General features: G+C 46.6%; 1 protein-coding gene across 1 annotated transcript in view; it reads right to left on the minus strand.

Annotated features, from left to right (window-relative positions):
• Nucleotides 1-19,768, minus strand: part of P3H2 (prolyl 3-hydroxylase 2) — a 132,480-nt gene that overhangs the window by 32,191 nt on the left and 80,521 nt on the right. Inside the window, exons 2-5 of the mRNA XM_084847804.1 lie at nucleotides 12,137-12,283; nucleotides 10,803-10,992; nucleotides 4,865-4,996; nucleotides 1,856-1,998 (exon numbers count right to left, since the gene is read on the minus strand). Coding sequence (XP_084703930.1) covers nucleotides 1,856-1,998; nucleotides 4,865-4,996; nucleotides 10,803-10,992; nucleotides 12,137-12,220 — 549 coding nt within the window. The 5' untranslated portion in view covers nucleotides 12,221-12,283. The remainder of the gene's footprint in view (nucleotides 1-1,855; nucleotides 1,999-4,864; nucleotides 4,997-10,802; nucleotides 10,993-12,136; nucleotides 12,284-19,768) is intronic.

The raw sequence follows: 19,768 nt of genomic DNA on the forward strand, positions 1-19,768 counted from the left end.
AGGAGATTGGAATATGGAGACGGGAACATCCGAGTTGGGAAACTGGAATGTAGATTGGGTCCCTGTGGATCAGAAGGTGTTGGGCCCTGTCACAATCCGTGAGGGGTGGTGCTGTGGGGCCTTGAGTCCTCTGAAACCACCACACTCAGAATGGACTGTGGACTTGCCATTGACTCAATGCCTTTCAGAGTACAAAACAGCATTGGTCTCTGCTCCTAGGAGGTGACAATCAAATCCAACAAAGGGGAAACAACAGAGGAAGGAGAGGGAGGTGGAAGCTGCAGGGGAAAACAGGGAAATAACAGACAGTAGTTTCAGTTGCAGGTGCTTGGGCTTCATTACAGCCAGGAATGGGAACTAGGCAGTTGAGCTAAAGGCCCCATAAGTGGATTTTCAGGAGGAAGGATCCAAGGAAGTTAGGATGCAGGTGGCATCACACGGGTGTCCTCACAGGCAGTTCCATGCAAGGGAGAAGGGGCAGAGTCTTTTGAGGGAGCAGGAAACCTTCAGACAGCGGAGAGTGGTGGAGCAAAGTCCCAGACAAAGATGTATTGGATCTCTAGGGATTGGCCAAAACTGCCGCCGCCCCCATTTGCATGTGGCTAACTGAGGGCAATCTTTTTCATTCCATTTCAGAGGGCACCTAGCCACCTCAGGAGGCTTGCAATTCGAGGCAGGGGTCACAGGGCTTCTTACCTTGTTTTCCTTTGCCTTTTTTCCTTTTAACAATTTTCCCAGCTTCTTTTTTTCCACTCAGCTCTGGTGGCCTGGCAGCAGCAGCGGCAGCAGCAGCAGCGGAATCTCTGGAAACACCTCCGCTGTTGCTAAGACGTTACTGAAGCCGTTGGCAGGCTGGGATGTGTATGTGTGTTACTATTTGCAGTGTCAGCAATTTTTTCCTCTTTTTATATATTTTTAGGGCTCCCAGCTGGTGGCAACCACTTCACCCACCTACCCCAAATGCCCTGAGCAGAATCATTCCGGGGAAAATGGGAGCCACCAGTCACCGGCTGCTGGGAGGCCCCTTTGTGGTGTTTCTGGCCCTGGGCTGCTAGAGACCTCCAGGCCTTCAACATAGGCGTGTTTGTGTACGGCAAGCTGACTGAATCTGTGTCTAAGTTGATGGTTTGGAGAGGCATCTATGCATAAGGCCTCTTGTGAATAGGTTAGGTTTGCATGATGCATATACTGCAGACTGCCTAGAAAGGGGGTTTCTTGCAGATGACCAAAGCAAAAGAACCAAATCACTGTCAGGAATGAATCTGCGCGTGTGCAGATGTCTGGCAGCTCAGGCTCAGAATGGGAACAGCCAAAACAGGGGGAGGCTCCCTCCCCAGTGAGCCCAGATATGCCAAGGCCTTCTTCCCTTGGCTCACAGATGGCTCAGCCTGAGGGGCCCCCCCTTCCTCCTCCATGAGAACCCAGGTTTTCACGGAGGAGGACAGCAAGGGTCGTGACTTGAGGGATGCTGGGGTCCGTCACAGGGCAAAGAGGGAAAAGTTAGAGGCGGAGCTCAGACGCTCCACCAGGTTGGCTACGCATGGAAGCCTACATAGGAGGGAGCCGCCGTAAGGGAGGGGCATCCCTGTGAAGCAAGTCTGGCCGAGAGGTTCCTGTTCAGAGTGCTGGCAGCTTCTCTAACTTCCACTTTGGCTCCTCTATTGATATTCGTAACTGTGTGGAGTAGCTGTTTTTATTGTACTCCGAGAGTTTCCTAGAATTTGCATTTCTAAAGAACCTGGTTGTTAAGTAGGGAGCCTGAAGCCTGGTATCCTGGAGTGTGTTGACTGCGAAGGGGGAGGCCGAAGGAGCGGGAGAATCACAGCCAAGTGCCCATTCCACATGAGATTCTTACCTCTCTGGGTTTGATGCTCCCTAAGTCCACAGATCCTTCTAAGAGGCTTTCGTAATACCTCTCATTATCTAAGACATCTTCATCTTCCGGGTGGAACAGGAGATATGACCTGGCAGACTCCAGAGCTTTGACATAATTGCCAACTGAAAGAGTGAAGGAGAACAAATTCCAAAGGCTCAGCATGAGTTTTTGCTGCATCCTAACCTGTGGAGATCTCCAGAAAGGGGAATCTGAAGTTGCATTGGGAGATGGGGCAAGTCATGCTCTAGTTCCACTAGGGATGGGAGACCATTTTGCTTGGTGCACTTTTTAATTTGCGCTTTCCAGGCTAATATGTGGATTGGAACAGGTTAGCTTTCGGAATCCACCCTTGTCTGAATTCTGCACAGCAGTTCTCAACTCAAATGTTGTGCACGAAAAGGCCTACATTAGGAAACATTGTGAACAGAAATTAGGAAAAACTGTGTACAAAAATAAATGCAATTTTTAAGCTTTTGTTTTTTTTAAAAAAAATCCCAGACTGATGCAGAAATTGGATGGAATGAATTTAGGGCTGAATAAATGTGAAACTGAGACAACCAGAAATAAACTGTTTCATCCATCCCTAATCTCAACCAAGCCAGGGGTGGGCAGGGGATGTGTTAGCTACCCAGCAAGCCCGAAATTGTGGCGGATGAGTCATGGCCATCTTGTTGGGTCACTGAATGAGTAGGTTGGAGCTCTGAGCTAGCAAATGGAAGAGCTCAATCAACCCCAACCCAAATGAAAGAAGAGACGTGTTCCTCCAGGTCTTTCCAGTGGTTTCATTCCTTTGCACCACACTCTGGAGCTCTTGGCCATCTGAGTTCACTATTAGCATATGTGCCCCTGTTCAGTGTTGCAGACAGCCATGCCCTTTTCCAGAACTCTCTGTTCCATTGCCCCCTCCCGCCACTCCGAGCATGCTGTGTTCACTGAGCTGTTTTGAGGGGTCCCATTAATGTTTTGTGTCTAAAGATTTTGGGTTTTTTGTACCTCTGCAAACTCCGGCTTGGTTCCCCAAAGCCTACTGATGCCTCTTTGGGCTACATAAGGACTCAGCACTCAAGGAACAAATTCACTATTAGTATAGGATGATGTTTTTAGAAGCGTATATCCAAGAGTGGCAAACCCTTCCCAGAGTCACCCTCTCTTCCAGCTGGTGCGCATGACTGCCATGCTCATAGGGGCCATTCTTTCCCTCCTGCGCCCCTAACAGAAGTCAAATGACCTGTCCGTTCACAAGCACATCCTGCGCCATTTCAGATGCTGCTCAATACATGTGGAGGATGCTTTTGCGCATCAAATCTCAGCTTCTGCTAGTGGCAAAAAATAGAAGTCCTCATGCACCAATAATGGGAAGCAGCTGCTTTGGGCAGCAGAAATAAAATGGCTGCCATGTGCAGGTTGTCCGAGCAGTCCGACAAGCATGCTCAGCACTGAAAAATTTGGCAGTGAGAAAGAAAGGGGCTTGAGCAAAGAACATTCCTCCCTCTCCCCCATCAAGTCCTCATTCCAGGGAAGGCTAGGGGGAGTCTTTCCTCCCAGTGAGGTGTGTCCCTCTTGGGACCAGGCCAATCTCAAAAGGAAATCTGACATAGGCAAAGAATCTGCCTTGGGACTCTATGCCTGCTACATTTCTCTGCAGGTTTCAGCTGCTCCTGTTTACCCACTTTATTTGCGTATTGCCTAACAGTTTTAACATCTAGGTGTCCTGATATGCACCCCGATACATTTTTATCGAGGGTCTTGGAACATATTATGCGAAAGGAATACACTTTTAACTGCCCTGTGCATTTGGGGTCTACTCTTAATGCACTCCAAAGTTATATTAAAAAGGATGTAAAATTCCCCGCTAGCCTTGGACAGGATACTGAAATGTGTTTTCCTAAATTAGGGGTATGATTGTTCTATGGGGTTTCAGCCCCTTCTTTCCTCCCATTGTGCTTTTTTTTTTTTTTAATTGAGGGTTTCAGTTACACCCCACCTGAAGTAATGAAGTATTTATTTTAATGTATTCTCATGTATTGTAATCTTTGTAAACCTCTTAGAGATATTTTTAAATATGGTAAGCAGTATATAAATCTATTAAATAAATAACTAAATAAACTATGAAACACTGCACATTCAAAATACTGGTTTAAATGAGTCCAATGTGGAAATGTAACAGTTAAGACAAGAAGAGGTTATCCACAAAGTTGTTGTTGTTTAATCATATTTCAGGAGGTTTTGAATTGATGGGAAAAGTGCATGAGTAAGGTGACAGGGGTCTCTGAGAACCCACATGATTAATCCCTGAGGGTTATTACAAACTCCAGATACCACCTCTACAGAGTTGCACTCCTGTACTATAAACAATCATCTTTATTACAACTGTATATTTATTACATGATATTTATATTTGTTACATGAAATTAGAGTAATTGGCCTTGGAGGGGAGTAGAGGCATCTGCTTTCACTTTAGGACAGACCACAGTTTTGCAGCAAACTCAGGGAACTACAGTTTGCCCTAACCAAAATTAGTGAAAACAAACCAGCATTAAACCGTAGTTTCAGATCCTGATTTCTTAACTATGGATAGAATAAGCCTCAGTTCCCCAAGTTCATATAGAAGAGGGAACTGTGGTTTGTTCTCATGCTTCTCCTCTTGTGTGCAAAGGAAGATGAGTGGTGCATTCCTGTTTAAGGTGTGGCATGTCTCATTTCCAGTCATTTAAGATGTAATGCTGATTCCTTTGGTTAGAACAACTGCTATTTAGATGATCGTATAAACAAGGCAATTGTCACATCTTGATTATTTGTTTTTAAACTAGGATTTAACTGGGGTCTTTCTAATCTCAACCTATGTGCAAAAGCGCACAAAAACATCCATACTTGGAAAGTTCTAGTCCTGGTCTACCCTGGTTTGGCCCCAGCGAGGCTGTGAGTGGCCATCACATCACTCAGGAAACAGTTGAATTGGGCTAAAAGGTCCGGGAAAACAAGCATTACCTCTGTAATAAGCGAACTGCAAGAAATCGTAATGCAGGGGGAGGTAGTTGTCAATGGGAGAGAGCCGCCCGGGCCGCGTGGCCAGCTCCCTCACACACTCATGTTGACACGCCAAGACCTGCATGTAGTGATCTGTGAGGGAAGCAAAAAAAGAGGACGCACAAAACCAAAGTAAAAAAATCTCATTTCAGTTTGCTACGTGGTTAATCACAGTCATCATGCATGTGAATATCCCCTATCACTAAAGAACAACATAACAAAACAACAGCAATAACGTAGGAAGCATCCATTTTTTCCAAGGCTCCGTGTAAAGATTTTTAGAAGACCCCGCCCGCCTGGAGGCTTACAATTTATTAGACATGATACAAATGGAAAAAGTGGTGGGGAGGGAGGGGGAAAGAATAATTTACATATAAGAACTACCTGTGCTAGGTAGACAAAGAGACTGTCTCTGGGATCTCTTGGCACCCACCAGGCTCTTGGCCCCTTCAGAATTATTATTTTATTTCTTAAGATTTTTTAAAAATGTTTGGGTTTGGTTTTTTTTACTGGGAGGCTAGCCTGCTGCCAAGCCAAGCCAAGCCAAGCCAAGCCCTGCCCTCCAGCACCATCTTAATTTGGCTTCATAAGAATGGTTTTAGGTTTTTGAGCTCAGACCTTGACTTCATACTTAGGTCTTGGGCAAGTTAGTTTTCTATTAGTCCCACCAGTTTGCCTCCTGGGAAACTGGTGTTTTGTGACCAGCCACACCCACCATGGCAGCCATTTTATGAACAGATATGTCCCCTCAATGGCAGCCATTTTGTGAGAATGCTCACCACACTCTTTCAAAATTCCAGATGTGCCCACCAGCCCAAAAGAGTTGGGGTCCCCTGGCCTCTAATCCACGTTCATGTCTCCCAGAGTGGCTAGACATATGCCTCCAGGAAGCGCACAACCGACAGCCCTTTCCCCACCAGCTGTCCCTAGCAGCTGCTCCTGACAGGCACCCCCCTCCCTTTAGCTGCCTTGGCTACACAGAGCTCTTTTCCATACAGGTGTGTTGTGCCAAGGGCTTTCTTTTGCCTGTCCTGAAAATGCTCCTGACAGGCACCCCCCTCCCTTTAGCTGCCTTGGCTACACAGAGATCTTTTCCATACAGGTGTGTTGTGCCAAGGGCTTTCTTTTGCCTGTCCTGAAAATCCTGCCCACCAATTTCATCAGAGTAACATAGGCTTAACAATGTATTTGAGCCTTGTTCAAGTTTTGAGGGCTCAGGGAGTAAGCAAAGGTCTCACAGAAGGATAGGTGTTGAAGAGAGTTCTGAAGGGAGAGAGATAGAGGGCTTCATCACACAAGGTTAAAAGTACTGCAATTTATCGGGGCTTCTGCTTCCAGAATCTTTGTGGGATTAGATCGGGTCCTTTCCACGTTCCACGTGGCTTTGAAAAAAAACTACACTTCTATGTATTTCATTACAAAGCCACTAGGTGGAGCTGTGGCTTTATTTGCAATGAAAGCGACTTTAAACAGTATACCCTCATTTATATCGACTCCATGGTGGGAGGAGGGAAAATGCTGGACTTTTGTCATCATGAAAAACAATGCAATAGAGCTCACAAAGAGCGTGAGCTTCCCTGGAGGAGGACTGTGTCGTGTACAGGACCCGCAAACTTCTGTGAGTAAGCAATTTCCATAGCAGGATAAAAGCCCCATGTGAAGGAGCCCAGAGACATAGGGAGAGTGCCAGGAACGTAGCTTTTATCTGGTCTATCTTCCCCAGCCACCCCCCCTTCCAACAAAGTGAAAACAGGATTTAGTGGAAATGTTTACATTGGAGGGAGGTGTTTCTTGGGGGGGGGGTGTTTTCTGTCCTTGGATGTGATGCTTTCCTTGTGTGGGCAAAACAATGGTTGGTTTCTGACAAAATGGCATTTTCACCCTGCTGGGAAATGTTATACAGAAGAGATTGTGAGCAGCTGCTTTCTACAGAAGGTTTGAGATGAGAATTTGATGAAGTGTCATGATTCCTTGAGTTGAAGGTCAATAATCAACCCATAAATCAGAATGAGCTAGATACACAGAAATGAAAAGTGTGTTCCTTGGAGTTGGATTTCTGAGATTTAAATCATTCTTGTCTCAGCCCTGTATTTCTGGGAAGGCATCACCATTTATCTCATTTCCAGCCATATCTGTAAATATCTATGTGTGTCATATTTACAGTCTCTAATTTTATCTCCAGTAACTAGGGAATAAGTCCTATTAAACTAGTTGGGACTTACTTTCAAGTAAACATGCATAGGGCTGGACTGTCTTCTGTATTGGGTCCACCCTCTCCTCCTCAACTCAGACCAAAGAGGAACTTTCTGAAAGCCCCCTCACCTGCTACCTATTGTGTGCATTTAAAATCTCTGCTTTCAGTCCCTGCAGCTGTACTCTCATAGCAGTCCAACTCTCCTGCTACCTTGTTGGCAGTCTAAAAGACCGTTATGCCACACCTTTGCAAGTTTTCACTGCTTCTGATTGTTGTGTGCTTTCTGTCATTTCCACCTAATGTTTATAAAATATCAGCAATGCACTAGGTGTCACACATATACAGTACTGTAAGAAAAATCTTCTAATTTATGCTACAGAATTAGGTTTGTGGTTCTTGCTTGTTTGCTGCAGTCATGACTTCAAGAGAAACTATCAGCCTGTTCTGTTCTGGATGAAGAGAGAATAGCAACAGCACTGCCACTCGCCTCTCTCGTTGATTGAATTGAATGGCAAGCACCCAGGTTAATAGAGCATTTTCAGCAGATGGAAAACGGAAGGCTGACAGACAGACCATGTCAGCTACCATGTTCTTGAGCCAAGGTCAGCAATTCTATCCCAGCGCTGCCTCCCCAGTCAATGGACGTACAGCTTGAGGAACAAACACGGACTTGAAACAAAAGTTAAAACCTCTGCTTAGTCATTCCTGGGCTGCAAAGTTTTGAAACGTGTATCACCATCAAGAAGAAGTTCAGTCCAGTTCTCCTTTTTTCTCAAGGGGAGATTTGGAGAGCTGGCCATGGATGTGAAGTCTGCTTTTCCATATGGTCCCAAAAACACTGCACCATGCAAACAGGATTGAGTAGAATGCAGCTGAATTTTTAATTGAAATTGTGGCTGTAGGATGAATTTAATTGAAACTGTGCCTGAAATGATAATTAGGAGAGGTTTCCCTCCATTCTGTTCCACTCTTCCTTAATTCCAGTTTACCTAGGAACAATTCTAAAATAAATTCTGGAACTGCTGTGTGCATAGTTTGCATGGCGAACTTCCAGTTTTTTCAGCTCCTTTATGTACTTTCTCTCTATATATTAACGGAACACCTCCCGACAGAATCTTGATACACTGAACATACAACCAAATCAAGTTTGGTTTTCTGCAGTGTTTTACTAATGCAAACAATCCCTCATGCACATAGATAAAACACCACACAAAAAGAATCTGAATGCAGCCATAGGTTACCTCAGGATCACTTTGGGGGGCAGTACTTTATCACTTGCTCACATGCACATTGGCCATGTAGACAAGGGGGAAAGGTGCGAGGGAACTGTACGAATGGAAACTTGCAGGAAAAGGGATGTGCACAGCACTCTGTATGAAAGTCAAATCAAGTTTTAAAAATGGAAGAATGGAGGTACAAGTCTAGTCCAAAGAATGAACTCATGCCAGCAGGTGAAGGAAAAGATGCCATACTAGCAAAACAGAGCAGAGAAGAATGATGGGAGAAGTCAGGAGAATGAGGGATGAATGTGAGAAAGCCAGCTACATAAACTCAGGGTGCAATGCCAAGGCCAGCCAAAGGCCAGCTGAGGGATTACTGATTGACTGATTTGATTTATATCCTGCTCTTCCTCACAAGGAGCCCAGGGCGGCTATCAACCTATATAAAACACAGCACACTATATAAACAACATTAAAATCATGTCTCTAAAGTCACCAATATGTAATAAAATACAGTAAACCCACCAATGCAATCCATCAATCAAAAACCAAAGAGGGCACTTGTCTGTACCCCACAGCCTGCACAAATAGGCCTTTAACTGGTGCCTCAACGGCAACAGCGTGGGGTGGCAGCCAAATCTCGCCTGGAGGACGGACTGCAAGTGCTGCCACCGATGCCATCCAGCCCCGGGACTCTCTCTTGCTGCTGCCACCTAAGGGCCCTTGTCGGACTAAGAGGCAATGGTGGCTGGAGTCCCCACGCAAGCTCCATCCAGGCCAGCTTGGAAGAGCAGCAGGCCTCGCTGGGCTGCTCAGAAAGCGCACTCAGGTGCCAGTTACCAGGATTAGCCTTTGACATGCCAGTGACTCGTGGGAACCTGGGTTTTTGCGCCCCTGTGGTTTTACTCTCTCTGAACGGCAATGTTTATTTTCCATAGTAGCAGAACGGCAGTAGAAATAAACCTCAGTCCTCAGCCCAGTTCAGCTCAGTAACCCTCCTCCAGCCAAACAGGCTCTGATTTATCGCCAGCATTTCCCCCGATGGCCAATCAAGCCATTTATGATGTTCTCCATCTTTAACCCGGCCGGGCTGAGGGCCAAGTCAGAAACGCGGAAGGACAAAATCTGAACGCTCCTTTCTCGCAGCAGATTTATCGTTGCCCCTCTCTACCAGCAGCCGGGAGCTTGCTGCTGTTGCGGTAAAGACCCACACGCTCACTGGGGGCCCACTGGGGCAGGAGTGGCATTTTCAGGAATGGGCTGAAGAAGGTGGGTCTTCATAGGCAACAACAACCCCCACGATCAGCGGGCAGTATGAGGCCTCTGGATTGGCCGGGGGGTGAGGGGCGGCTAGGATGGAATCAGACCAGAGCATAAATGATCCAAAGAACAGACAGGAAAGCTGGACAGTGTTAGGCCCAAGCAGCAGGTGACTGTGCCTGAACACAGGCCTAGCATGTGGGTATTCTCCAACCCAGGGTCACTTCAGACCATGGAGGCCAGTAGCTCTGATTTCGGTGGGGCTGTGAATCCATTCCGGGTTTCAGTCAGAACCAGCTAGGACTCTAAAGGTGTTATCCAAGGTGCCGAACCCCATTCCAAAAATAGGTTCAGCACCTTGGATAGCTCCTTTAGAGTTCTGGATGGTTCTGACTGAAACCCGGAATGGATTCACAGCCCCACTGAAATCGGAGCCATCAGCTTTCACTGCTTCAGACAGTTGCTGGAGTTGGGGACTTTGAGGTGGAGCCAGGAGCTCAGAGAGCAGAAGGAGGCAGTTCTCAAGCAGGCAGTGCTCGAGCCTGTGCTCCCAGGATTTATCTCTGGTCTGTCCAATCCAAAGGCTTCATACTGCCTGCCAACCACAGAGGCCATCCATGCACCCACTCCTGGGGAGGAAACGGCGCCTCAAGACGAGGAGTTTCTTCATTTGTTCAGCCTCTGAACACCTCGCTTTTATTCCATCTGCAGCCCACTCTGATGCTTAGATGCACAATTTGATTCTTCTATATTATATATAAGGTGACAGATCATAGAATCATAGAATAGTAGGATTGGAAGGGGCCTATAAGACCATCGAGTCCAACCCCGTGCACACAAATCTGCACACTGGGATCTGTAAAGCTGCGTATAGTGATGCCATGTGAACTGTTTGTACTCAGCTGTTGCATGGTAGTTGAGTCAACAGCCCATGACAAGATCACCTGAGCCCAGTACCGCCCTCAGCCCGGAGTCCCAGGAAGTCCCTTGGGTTGCTTGCCCACAAACCGGCCAATGCCGCAGCTTGTGCGAGGGATACCCACAGTCTGCCGCCTGACACCTCCGCCTGGCCAGGCCGCCGATGTCTGTGAGGAGCTCAGCTTCTCGGAGTGAAAGCAGTTGGCCTGCCTCCTTTTTGCAAGGGCTGCTGGGAGACTAAGGACATGTATCTGGAATAACCCAGTCACTGCTGGTGGGGCCACTCTTCCTCCCCCGCGGGGCTTACCCGCAATTGCTTCGTAGAGGGTGGCTTTGTAGTCCAGATACTCATACCCTTCAAACCTCTGTGGTCCCTCGCACAGCACTCGGCACTCCATGTCAGCAGCACTGTACTCGCTCAGCGCCCGCTCCAGGAATTTGACGGCCAGGTGGTGCTCCTCTTTGTCATAGTGCCTAACTCCTGAAAGATAGGCCTCCTGTGAAGCCAAAAATGGGTAGGGATCAGGTGGGAGCCGGTGCGGAGGACTGTGACAGAGATCACCAGAGAGTCCCGCAACATGGGAGCCCCTCCACGGGCTTCCCACCAGGCACTGGGCTGGCCGCTGCATGAACAGATTGCTGGCCTGGACAGGCCTTTGCTCTGGTCCAGCAGGGCTCTTCTCACGTTCTTGAGCAGAGATCGCCTTTCACAACCAAGGACAGAATATTATGCATGCAACGCAGGTGCCCCGCCACTCAGCCGCGGGGCCCTTGCTGGCTCTGGGCTCCCGCAATAACACCAAAGCAAAAGCTGACACCAGCAGCAGTGCCAAGGTCGAAAAAGGCACTAACATAATTTTAAAAGCTGAAGAGCTAAAACGCCCAGGATAACAGAAAGGCCTTCACCTGGTGCCGAAAAGACTACAAAGTAGGCACCAGGCAAGCCTCCCTGGGGAGGGCATTTCACAGCTGGGGCCCCACCACTGAAAAGGCCCTCTCCTTAGTAGCCACCCATCTCAACTTATTCAGCAGGAACACCCAGAGAAGGGCCTTTGAAGGTGAGCCATGTTCCACTTTGGAGAAGCTCTTGGAGGGCGCATTCCCCTGGTGTGTGTGTTGGGGGAGACAAAAGCAAAAGGGAACAGGACAAAATACCCACACCCACACCCAGCATATTGTAGCTTAAAGCTCTTACTGTCAGTAACAAAGGCTTAGGAGAGGCATTTCAACCTTTGAGAAAGGGGGGGGGCACAAAAGCCAGGGAGCCACTGAATAATTAGTGTTTGGGGGAAAGGGGAGTGGCCTTCTGGAGAGCCCTTTGGGGCTGGTTGGGACACCCGGTTGGCCCCAGGCCGGAGGTTCTGCACCCCTGAGTTAAACTGTTTTGCCTCCCCTTGACATTCCTCCAAGGTTTTGCCCAGGCAGGACCCCATCATTTATTTATTTATTTATTTATTTATTTATTTATTTATTGCATTTATATCCCGCCTTTTTTCCTCTTGCAAGGAACCCAAGGCGGCTTACATGATCCTCCTCCTCTCCCTTTTATCCTCACAACAACAATTTTACTATCTTAAATTTCAGCAGCGACACAATTTCAAACCCTGTAAAGAGGCCCCATTCTGTCCTTCCTGACTTTACCATGTGTGGCCTGGCCTCTCGGTCGACTAAATCCACTTGCCCGGCCATCGTCTTGTAATTCTCAATGTCCTGCTGTAGTTCCATGTGTTCTGGATTGGCCAAAAAGAAGGTGTGTGCGGCATCAGCCGCCTGGTCCAGCTGGTTTAACTGGAAAGAAAGAAAGAAAGAAAGAAAGAAAGAAAGAAAGAAAGAAAGAAAGTTAATTACTAAGTCAAAGGGAAAACGTGTGTCTCCTTCACAGCAAATCCTATATTATTATTATTGTTGTTGTTATCATCATCATCACTAACATTATTTCTATTAAAGTATCCAAAGCAATTTACAAAAATCACCATGAAAGAGTAAAAACACAATAAAACAGTTCCCACAACAGCATCAACAAGAAGCAGTGTAAAGTCCAATTAAAAAGAGAAATAGAAATAGGCCAAGATAAGTTGCAGCCACTGATTGCCCGTTAAAGGTTCTGGAGAATACAAAGGCATGTCGCTTGAGCAATAAAAGAGACAGCAGCAGCAACAACAACAACCATCAGTGCCAGTTGAACCTGGCTGGGGAGTGCATCCATAACAGGTACCACCACTGAAAAGGCCCCCTTTACCTGCTTGAAAAATTTTCTGACCTCTAAAGGCTGGGCACCTGGAGAAGGATTTCTGCCAGGTTGGAGAGGATCTGTTGTCTACATTCTACATATGTATTCATAACAATGTATTTGTACATTTGCTTGATCTATTACCTTTTTATCCCTTTCTCCAAGGAGCTCAAGGAGGAGTCTCCCCCTTACCACAACTTTACAAGGAAGGTCAGGCTGAGAGCTGGTAACTGGCCTAAAGTCATGCAGTGAGATTCATGGTTGAGCAGGGATTTGAACCCAGGTCTTCTTAGTCTATGTCCCACACTCTAACCACTAGGCCACACCACTTGGTCTCTCTTAAAAGTATGTATAGTTGGATCACAAATACATACACAGACTATGGTACCAGTACCCACAAAATGCCAAAATAGGTGAAGGACATAAGAGCCCTTCTGGATCAGACCAAAGGCCTCTCTAGACCAGCATTGTGTTCCCACCATGGCCAACCAGCTACCCGCGGGAAGCCCCTGAGTAGGACATGAGCACAACAGCACCCTCCCACCCATGTTCCACAGCAACTAGTATCCTTAGGTGTACTGCCCCTGATATGTGTATAGCCATCATGACTAGTAGCCATAGATTGCCTTCTCTCTCCATGTCCAGCATTATAGTTTTTTAAAAAAATAATGCACCTCCAAGGTAATCCCACAATCCTATGCAAAGGCAAAAAGAGTCCAGCAGCCTGTGTAAGTCACACATAGGGATGGGAGAGAAATCCTCCACGGACCCCAGTGAGGCCGGATTCAAAAGAATCCGGCCCCCCAGAGTCCGTGGAAGATGAGAAGACTTACCTCAGCCACTAGGAGGAATCCTCGCTGGCCGGATCCTCCCTGCCTGCCAGCTCCAGAGCACCAGTGATACAGCCGCCATTGATTGCCGTATCGCTGGCTGGGCAGATTGACTGCGGACGCAAATGGCGTCCACTATGCCATTTGTGGCCGTAAAGGTCTTAGTTTAAGGTCAATGCAGCCATTGCAGCCGGCCAGCAGCTCTGCGGAATCACCACGGAGCGGAGCTGGCCAGCTAGGATTCCAGGGGGGAGGGACAGATTGCTTCACCCCACTGCAGACACACACACACCCGGACCCGGAGGTAAGGCTTCCGCCCATCCTTAGAAACTGAGGAGCAATTCATATGTATCTTCTTCTGTATAATTAATCCTGTGTTTGCTCATCATTGGTAGGGATATGAGAATTGGCAAAATGCAAGCTCACCAAAGTTCTCCAAATTCTATCTCAAAGCTCATTCTGACTCGAGTCGTTATCAGGTTGCAAGTCTTGTTTCTTTCACATAAAAATCCATGCATATTTTTGTGCATATTTTTCCAAATGTACATATCAATTGTGCACATCTTTGAGATGTACGTTCTTCTCCCATTGATTAAAGCGTATTTGTGTACATTTTTCAAATGTACACATGCTGTCAAACACATTTTTTTTGGTCCATCAATCACACTGTAAGTTTGGAAATGTACAGAGTTTGACCGCAAAATCCGTCTGAGCCTGTGGGGTCTGGAAGGTGAGAACTGCGTAAATCCTGATCAAAAACAAACTGAAATGAATTTCTGATACATCCCTAATCATTGGGCAGCAAAAGAGATTGGCAGAGCAATGCACCCCTCCTGTCTGGCATCTGAGATCTGCCCAATCACGCCAGGGAGACTTAAGTGGCTGCAACACCACACCAGCCACAGTGAAGGTTGAACGTGGGCCACCTACATATTTCTCTCTGTCTCTGTCTCCCTCTGTCTCTCTCACACACACGCAGCCCCAGCCATTTGTTTCCCAAAGAACAGATTCCTGACGGAAAGACTTCCAAGGGCTGCTCGAAATGGACATTCCAAATGCCACACCAGCCCCGGTTCTCTCAACAAGAGGAGGAGATGCCAAGTTCGTATGGACAGAAGAGGATGCGCCTTCCTGATCTGAGGGAAATCTGCAGGCGCAGGTGGGCAAGGAACAGCTGCAGAACCACTCCCAAAGACAGTATGTCAGAGCAACAGATGGGATTCCCTTTGTGCCACAAAGCCCTGGGCAGGGATCTCTCGGGCCTCACGAACAGCAGGGGCAGGGCAAAGCAGCAGCCCCGCACCCATGAGCAGGGAAGTCGGGGGGATGGACACGAGAGTGCGTTTCATCACAGACACGCCATTGTTTGCAACAGGATTTTGACTCCTTCTCTCGCAGCCTTTTCACCCAGTCGACTTTCCCTAGGACTAGTGGAATGTACCACTTCATGGACTAATTTCTCTGTCCAAAGGGGAGGGGGAAAAACCCCTCAGCATAAACCTTAACTTCACATCCTCTCGAAACTTGGGGGAGGCTGGCGAGTTTCTCCGGCAGCGCTCGAAGAGAATGTAGTCACCTCAGCAAAGCACTTGGCAGCCACAGCCGCTAAGAGCACCCTGGAGGTTCTCGATTGCACCGTTGCTTCACTGGGAGGTGGCGGCAGCCCAGCCTTCCTCTCCAGCTTGCGTGTATGATGTGTACTCGGTGTTCCACGCAAAGCACGTCCCGGCAAGTACCACAAGGTGAGCAAACAATCTCCAGAGTCAAGCGGTTGCTCCACCTCGTACCTTCCAGGCACAAGCATGCCGTTCCCCCCGCCTCCTTGAAACCTCAGACCTTGCTTTTCTCCGAGTGCTTTGCAATTTTGGTGGCCACTTCAAACAGCCCTTGAAAATGTTCCCTTCAGGAAAGCATCCCAGGGGAGTGCCTGGGGGGAGGGGAGAATGGAGAGGGTGGGCCGTGAGGGCCAAAGGTCACCTCATTCGAAAGGCCTGAGACGAAAGGAGCGGGCACGCTTCAGAGGCCTGACCCTGCAGCCAGACTGTCTCCGCCTGGCTGCTCTTAAGCGGAACATAATTAAAGTTAGTGACAGTGTGAATGCCGAAAAGTGTGTGTGTGTGTGTGGGGGGGCATTGACACCAGATGTGTGGTACCTGCTTCCTAAATCCATTCTGGATTGGACCCAGCCTCTTCTCGACATGTCCTTTGGTTCCCAGCATCCCTGCATGACTACAGGGTGCTTTAATTGAATAGCAGTAGGCTGCTATTGTAGTGATGTTGTGAGATGGCACTGCTGATACTGTATAGTTTGTGTGTTGTGAGTAGAGGTGCATCAGACTGAGAGATTTGTTTGTTTGTTTTCTTCTCACCCTGTAGCTGGACCTCCCTGGGGGATTTACGGAAGATTACAACAGATCAAGAAGTTCATTTCTTGCACCTTTGGCCTAAATTGAGATAACCGTTTGTCTTATCATCAGCCCTGGTTTATGGATGGTTACTGTTCTTATTTTACATACATTTATGCTTTAATATAATTGTCACAATCTATATCATTTTTTGCATTCTATTTCCCTCTGATCTCACTGTTCTTTTTTTTAAAAAAATTAATATAACACCATGCATCTGATGAAGTGGGTTCTAGTCCACAAAAGCTTTTGCCATAATAAATTTGTTGGGTCCTGAGCAAGGCCAGACAGGCATCAGTCAGAGAGGATGGATGTAAAGGACCTCTCGATCTAGGGCAAAGGATTGGATTCAACAGCTAGAGGGTTTGATTCCATCAAATGTCGGAACATCATTCAGACGGCTTGGCTCACAAGTGGTCGGATTTGTCCCGTTTGGATACTGACTTTAATAGTGACCAGAGGTTTTATATTTTTTATTAAGTACACTAGCAGTTTGTTACCCGAAAGATCTGAGGGCTGGCAGGGAATGGGACAGTTCCATCTGAAAAACAAAATTAATCTTGGGAAGAGGTAGAGAGAGAAGAATGAATGAAACCTATAAATCCCAAGGAGAAAAGAGACGTCTTTCTCCAATATGCCCACTAGATCCCCTACAAATGGGTTTAAGTGCCTTTTGAGCCTTCATAATCGATTTAGCAGAAGCTGGATCCCATCTTAACTCGATCCCATCTGCCACATGCCAAACATTTCAGAGGCTATCCCAACAATGAACGGACCTTAAAACTGCTGCACCATTTAATCAGATCATATACCCCTCCGCCCGATTTCATTCCATAGGAAATAAACAGAATTTAAACTGGAGTAGAAGAAATACAACTTAAATCCTTCAAGGGAACAAAAACTGAGAGACCAATTATTGATGGTCTGGTTTATGAATCTGGCCATAGCATGTGGCCATGGAGCCTTCTCACCACCTCCAGATCTTAGGGACAAGAGGATATTCCCAGTTCCGTTCCTTTCTTGTGTCTTTGGTTCTATCAACCCTGTATTCCACTCCTTCCAAGTTCTGGTTTAACTATCATCCCCCATAAAAGTGAGCTCAGACAGTTGAGAGCCGAGGGGATGGGAGCCAAAACAGGCCACTGGGAAACAGGAGGCAGAGAATAGCATGTTCAGCTGAACCCTGAGGGACGCAAAAGTACAAAACATTTTTTAGAAAAATGAAAGGGGCAACCCTCCCTAATGCCTAATGAAGACTGAGTATGGGGGTGGGGAAGGGGAAGGGGAGCAAATTGGCCTGTTTGAGCCCCCTACAGATTATAGGACCCTGGAAAAGGGTGTGGCTGTATTGTACGTCTAAGAACAGCAGCACTCACCAGACCTCTTCCAAAAACTCTACTATTTATTATTATAACTCACTGGGAAAACCAGAATCTTAGACTGAAGGAAAGGAAAAGTACAGCTTAACTGAGAATTGTCCCCAGTTATTGGTCCATCTAGGCCAAGGGTAATTTTAGGCTCGGATGAGGTTATGCAGGCCCAACCATTCATTCAGGCTTCTGTTGCAAAAATGAAAAATGTTCCTTCCAGTCCACTCACAAGCGTACAGTCATATCAGGATTCCTTTTTTGCAGTGTTTCATCAATGTGCACATGCACATCAGTCATACATGCCATATGTGTATGGGATGTGTGTGTGGATATACATAAGTCAACTGGAGGCCTTGTAAACTGCTGTATGCTGTGTGCCCACAGTACTTTGCACAAGGTTCAGAAATTAACAAAACAAAAACAGAACAGAGAATTCCTAATGTAACAGTCCCACTTCAGAAAGAAGACCGAGCAATTTAGAACTCCAAAGCCAGGAGAAATTCAGATGAGAAGAATTTTGGAAGCACTGGAACCAAATCTCTTCCCTTTCAGTTTCTGTCGTTTTAAATCTGATACTGTTTTAAATCTTTCTACTGCTGTTAGGTTTTATTTTGGTTTTTATGTTTACTTCATACAGCCATTTTAAACTTTTAAATTATATTTTATTGTGCTGTATTTTATGGTTTTAATTGTTGTGAACAGCCCAGAGAACTTCAGCTATTGGGCAGTACAGAAATGTAATAATGAATAAATAAATCCTGAGACTGAGCTAGGACAACTAGAAGCACACTTTGACCCTCAGGCCTGACAACACATTGCAGGTGGTGGCCCGATCCCGTGTCTGGGGCAGCGCCTCTGACCTCCATGGGATGGCCTTGACTACACCAGTGTAGTTGCAACTTGGCGACTACACAAATCGCAAATGTTGTTTCTGAAACCAAAACGTTCAGCTCCCTCCTCCTCATAGCTGTGTCGCTCGATAATAATTGCCAAATAGACGGCTTTCATTTCCTGACAACCTGGGTCCAATGCCAGTCTGCTCTGCTGCAGAGTCTCTCTCCTTCCCTGGTCATTACTGCGATAAATCAAAATCTGTTGTAGTCAGATGGGGAGTGGGGTGTAAGTATGGAATGGAATGGAACCACGAGTTCTAAATAGGGACTTCTGTGAAAACGTCAAGCAATCACATTGCTTTCTTGGGAGCTGAATTGTGCAAGAGCCTGCACAGCCTGTGCCCCCAAAGCTGAATGCAGCCATAAGTCATGTGTTTTGGCCTGCCAGGTAATTGACATCTTCCCCCTACATCCACGGGGCTGGGGGATGCAATCCAAGGCAGCAACAGGTTTATTGCATACACAACAATAAAGTATCAATTATGATAAAGTAATAACACGACACTATTCTGCAATAACAATAATTCAACCCCCCCACTTCCCCTGAGAAGAACAGGAATTAAGGGGCAGTTTTGTCTGTGCTAAGCGGGAAGTAAAATAATAAGGCCCTGAAAATGTACTATTTTACTCTGCCCTTCCCAATTACGTTTTATCAAACTGGCTTGTAGCTCCAGTTGTCTGTTGCAAGGTTTATTTTATGATGGTATTGGTGTTTTTTAGAATGTTTGCTGCTACTGCTGTTTTTACTGCCACTGCGGGTTTGAATATGTGTTTTATTGTTGTACGCCCCTTTGGGAGGGGTCCTGCCTTGAAAGGCAGCCAAGAAATATTTTAAACAGACGAACAAACAAAGAACTAGAGGCAGAAGCTGTGAGGAGGAAGGTTCTAATTAAAGTTTCAGGGGACCTTTGCTGAACAGGGCTTACTTCTGAATAAACATATAGTGGGAATTTGGTCAGGATGGCAGGCGATGGTGGATAAGAGAGTGCTGTATTAAGTGATGTGTCTCCCTCTCTTATAATGCTAGAACCCAATTTGTGTGTCCTAAATCGAGATCGACGGATTTAGGTGGCCATTTCACTGGGTGGCCTTGAGTTTCACTATTATGAAAGAGGAAGAAAACATTCTCTACATCCAAGTTCCCGACACCATGCAGTTTTACAAACGTCTGTCATGTCCTCCCACTTAACCCTCTTTATTTGGAATGATAAAGACCCAAGCCCTTTAGCCTTCCCTTGTGGCGAAGCTACTCTGGCTCCCTAATAATTTTGGCTGTACTTTTCTGAACCTTTTCCAGCTCTTTGTGAGATGGGCCAACTGTATTTGACCTTGGGATTTTCCAGCAAATGGCTCATTTGCTTTAACACTACACTACAACACAGGCCCCAATGATATTATGCAGTGAAATGTTGAGATACAGTACTTGAACAACTCTCTGAAAAATATGGCTCCAATTACCCTCATGCGCCGATTCTGAAAAATTAGGAACAGCCTAGGAAGAGGCAATGTTTGGAAAATTATTTTCCACAGGCAGAACACTCGTAT

Source organism: Heloderma suspectum, chromosome 3 (assembly GCF_057233095.1).
Source record: "Heloderma suspectum isolate Gila_16-S chromosome 3, 16-S_ref, whole genome shotgun sequence".
Taxonomy (NCBI): domain Eukaryota; kingdom Metazoa; phylum Chordata; class Lepidosauria; order Squamata; family Helodermatidae; genus Heloderma; species Heloderma suspectum.